At 40.9% G+C, this 3,696-nt stretch overlaps 1 protein-coding gene across 3 annotated transcripts in view; it reads left to right on the top strand.

Annotated features, from left to right (window-relative positions):
• Window positions 1–3,696, top strand: part of KCTD20 (potassium channel tetramerization domain containing 20) — a 27,343-nt gene that overhangs the window by 5,043 nt on the left and 18,604 nt on the right. For all 3 annotated transcript variants that reach the window (XM_023512916.1, XM_012804894.2, XM_023512917.1), the window contains one exon: window positions 3,292–3,492. In XM_023512916.1, coding sequence (XP_023368684.1) covers window positions 3,339–3,492 — 154 coding nt within the window. In that variant the 5' untranslated portion in view covers window positions 3,292–3,338. The remainder of the gene's footprint in view (window positions 1–3,291; window positions 3,493–3,696) is intronic.

The raw sequence follows: 3,696 nt of genomic DNA on the forward strand, positions 1-3,696 counted from the left end.
AAAAAAAAAAAAAAAAAAAAAGCATTTGTTGTGGTCCAGCGCCCATAGCACAGTGGTTATGGGACCAGCCACATACACCAAGGGAGCTAGCTGGGTTTGAACCTGGCCCAGGCCAGCTAAAAAACAATGATGACTGCAACCAAAAATAGCCTGGCATTGTGGAGGCGGCTATAGTCCCAGCTACTTGGGAGGCTGAAGCCAAAGAATTGCTTAAGCTCAAGAGTTTGAGGTTGCTGTGAGCTGTGATATCACTGCACTCTACCAAGGGCGACATAGTGAGGCTCTGTCTCAAAAAAAAAAACAAACAAACAAACAAAAAAAACCATTGGTTGTGTAAAATTTGGATTTAATCAAAAGGCTGTACTCAAGAATCCAGAAGGCCATATGTGGCTCCAACAAAGAAAAGTTAAAAATTTTTTTTATCTTTAAATTTTGAACTGTGTCACAGAACTGTGTCCAGAACTGTGTTCTCTTTCTGTATCTCCAGAAAGAGAAAAGAAAGTAACTTTCTGCACCAGGCACTGCTGTTGCCAGGGCTAGAGTGAAGTGGCATCATCATAGCTCATATTTCTGGGCTCAGGCAATCCTCCTGCTTTAGCCTCCCTTGTAGCTGGGACTACACAGGCATGTGCCACCACACCTGGCTAATTTCTCTATTTTTTGTAGAAACGGGGGTGGAGGTTGGGGGTTGCTATGTTGCCCAGGCTGATCTCCAACTCCTGGTCTCAAGCAATCCTCCAGCCTCTGCCTGCCAAACTCCTGGTCTCAAGTAATAGTCCTGCCTCTGCCTCCCAAAGTGCTGGGATTATAGGCATGAACCACAGCACCAGGCTTTATTTTTTGAGCAGCTAAAAAAGCAATAACTATGGGTAGATTGGAACATTCTGGTTCAAAATAAATTAATATTAAAGGATCAGACACCTTGTAGGTTGTTAATATTCTTTCTAGTTCCATAGATCTTCTTTACCTTGTTCTTTGGGCTTTATTTGACATCTTCTGAGTCAAAATTCAAGGCCTTGGTGGTTATATTACTACTAATAATTACTACTATAATACTACTAATCATTAGAGATCAATTTTAGGTGATTGCATTTTTTGTAATGTAAATATTGTGTTTTTTCTTTAAGAAAGGGTAATCCTGAAAAAGCGGTAGCCACATAGCAGCTTTTGTTCCAGTATATTCACTTTATTTCTTTAATTTGCTTTATATTGTAACAGCTGTTATCTAAGAGTAAAGATTTCATGAACTTTGAAGTATCTGTTTTTTTTTTTTTTTTTTGAGACAGTCTCAAGCTGTCGCCTTGGATAGAATGCCATGGCATCAGAGCTCACAGAAACCTCAAGGTCTTGGGCTTAAGCGATTCTCTTGCTTCAGCCTCCCAAGTAGCTGGGACCACAGGCTTCCCGCCACAACACCCGGCTATTTTTTTTTTTTTTTTTGGTTGTAGTTGTCGTTGTTTGGCAAGCCCAGGTGGATTCGAACCCGCCAGCTCTGTTGTATGTGGCTGGCACCTTAGCCGCTTGAGCTACAGGCACTGAGCTGAAGTATCTCTTTAAAATGGTATATTTTCAGGCATATGCATTGATCCATCTTTTCACAGTGATCATTTTTATATTTCATCCAAATGACATTGGGGAGTAAACCAGTCATTCCACTTTGTGCTCACAATATTTTAATGCAGGTTATGAATGGATTCAAAATTTAATTTGCATCACAGATTCTTTGCTTATTTTTGAGACAGAGTCTCACTCTGTCACCTTGGGTAGAGTGCGATGGCCATCATAGCTCACAGCAACTTCAATTTCTTGAACTCAGGTGATCTTGCCTCAGCCTCCCAAGTAGCTGGGACTATAGGCATCCACTACAGCACCTGGCTAGTTTTTCTATTTTTAGTAGAGATAAGAGTCTCACTTTTGCTCAGGCTGATCTCAAATTCCTGAGCTCAAGTAATCTGCTCCCCTTGGCCTTCCTGAGTTTTAGGATTACAGATGTGAGTCACTGCACCCAGCCTTGTTACAGATATTTATTAAAGATTGTTGGTTGGCACTTAATACATTCTTGGTATGTCTGGAAATTCAGAGTATTAAAATGTGTTATTACCCTTGGTAGACTTCTGCTTCCTAAAATATTAAGTATGCGATCCATATGAATACAAATACTGGTGATTCAAGATGATTCTTTCACCAGAATGCCAAGTGAAAATTAGTAAGGTATAAACTGTGAAAGTGTTAAGTAGGTGCACTTCAGGAGTGTTTTGCATAGTTGGGCACCTGCTGAGGATGGAAGGGTTGCAGGGGTATAATTAACCAGCAGAAAGCTATAGGCCCTCTGAGTGACTCCTTTCTGTCCGATCAGTGCAGGTCTTGCATTTGTCAGTCACGTTGTTCATGGCATGGGGATTGTGTACTGCTTACAGGAGAGATGACATGGTGAGCCTTACAGCCAGTATGATTTTGAGGTGAGGTTTAGGGGTTGAGCATACGGTACAAAGGCTAAAAGAGAAAAAGGAAGATAAAAAGGAGTACTTGAGCACTACAAACTGAGTTTGTTTCTGAGTTCAGATGATTCTCATACTGGAATTATGATTGTAATTGTTTTTGATTTCCTGGTGCTTAATTGTTTCAAGAGTGTATGTGTCATTTTTTTAAAAACACTTGGGGAAGTTTTCTTTAATTGAACACTTGTCACCCCCCACCATGTCTTTAGTATAGATACCACCAAATTATTGTACCACCATTTAATACATAGAATTGATTATAAAAATGGCCAACATCAGTGGATTTGATGTCTATGGATAAAGCTTAAAATGTGGGCAGTGCCTGTGGCTCAGTGAGTAGGGTGCCAGCCCCATATACCCAGGTGGTGGGCTCAAACCTGGCTCTGGCCAAACTGCAACAAAAAATAGCCGGGTGTTGTGGTGGGCACCTGTAGTCCCAAGTACTCAGGAGGCTGAGGCAAGAGAATCACCTAAGAGCTGGAGGTTGCTATGAGCTGTGATGCCACGGTACTCTACTGAGGGTGATAAAGTGAGACTCTGTCTCTAAAAAAAAATAAATAAATAAAATAGTTCCCTAATGAAGTTTATCTGCATTCATCGTGATTTTGGTAAAGACAATTTAAATTAGCCCAATTCCTCTCAATATAAAATCACAGTAATGTTTAAGGTACCTATTTTTCTTGATAACAAGACTGAAAGCTGTCCATCAGTTTTCTAGTTTGCCTTTCATACCATGGAATTCCTTGGAAACCTGTTTTATGAGTTCTAAATTGTGCATATTCTTGTCTTCTAGGACTTTGTTCTGATCAAGCAGACAGTTCAGGACACAAGAGTCCAAGGATGAATGTTCCTCGTGACAGTGACAGGTTATTGCGGCAGGAGGCCAGCTGTCTAGTGGATGATACTTCAGCTGCAGCCCAAGAAAAGGAAACAAATGGCCTGGCTTCATCTGGTCTTCATAATCTTACTTATCCCCTAAGTCCTAGGAATGAAGGTACAATGATTAGTTCTTGACTTAATTTAGGGATCTTTCTGACACTTCAGCATCTACTCTGCCCAGAAGGCATGGATGTTCTTTTTTTTTCTTTTACTGAGACAAGAGTCTTATTGTGTCACCCTCAGTAGAGTGCTGTGGCATCACAGCTCACAGCAACCTCAAACTCTTGGGCTCAAGTGATTCTCTTGCCTCAGCCTCCCA

This window comes from Otolemur garnettii, unplaced genomic scaffold (genome assembly GCF_000181295.1).
Source record: "Otolemur garnettii isolate 467f Iridium unplaced genomic scaffold, OtoGar3 scaffold00031, whole genome shotgun sequence".
NCBI classification, from domain to species: Eukaryota; Metazoa; Chordata; class Mammalia; order Primates; family Galagidae; genus Otolemur; species Otolemur garnettii.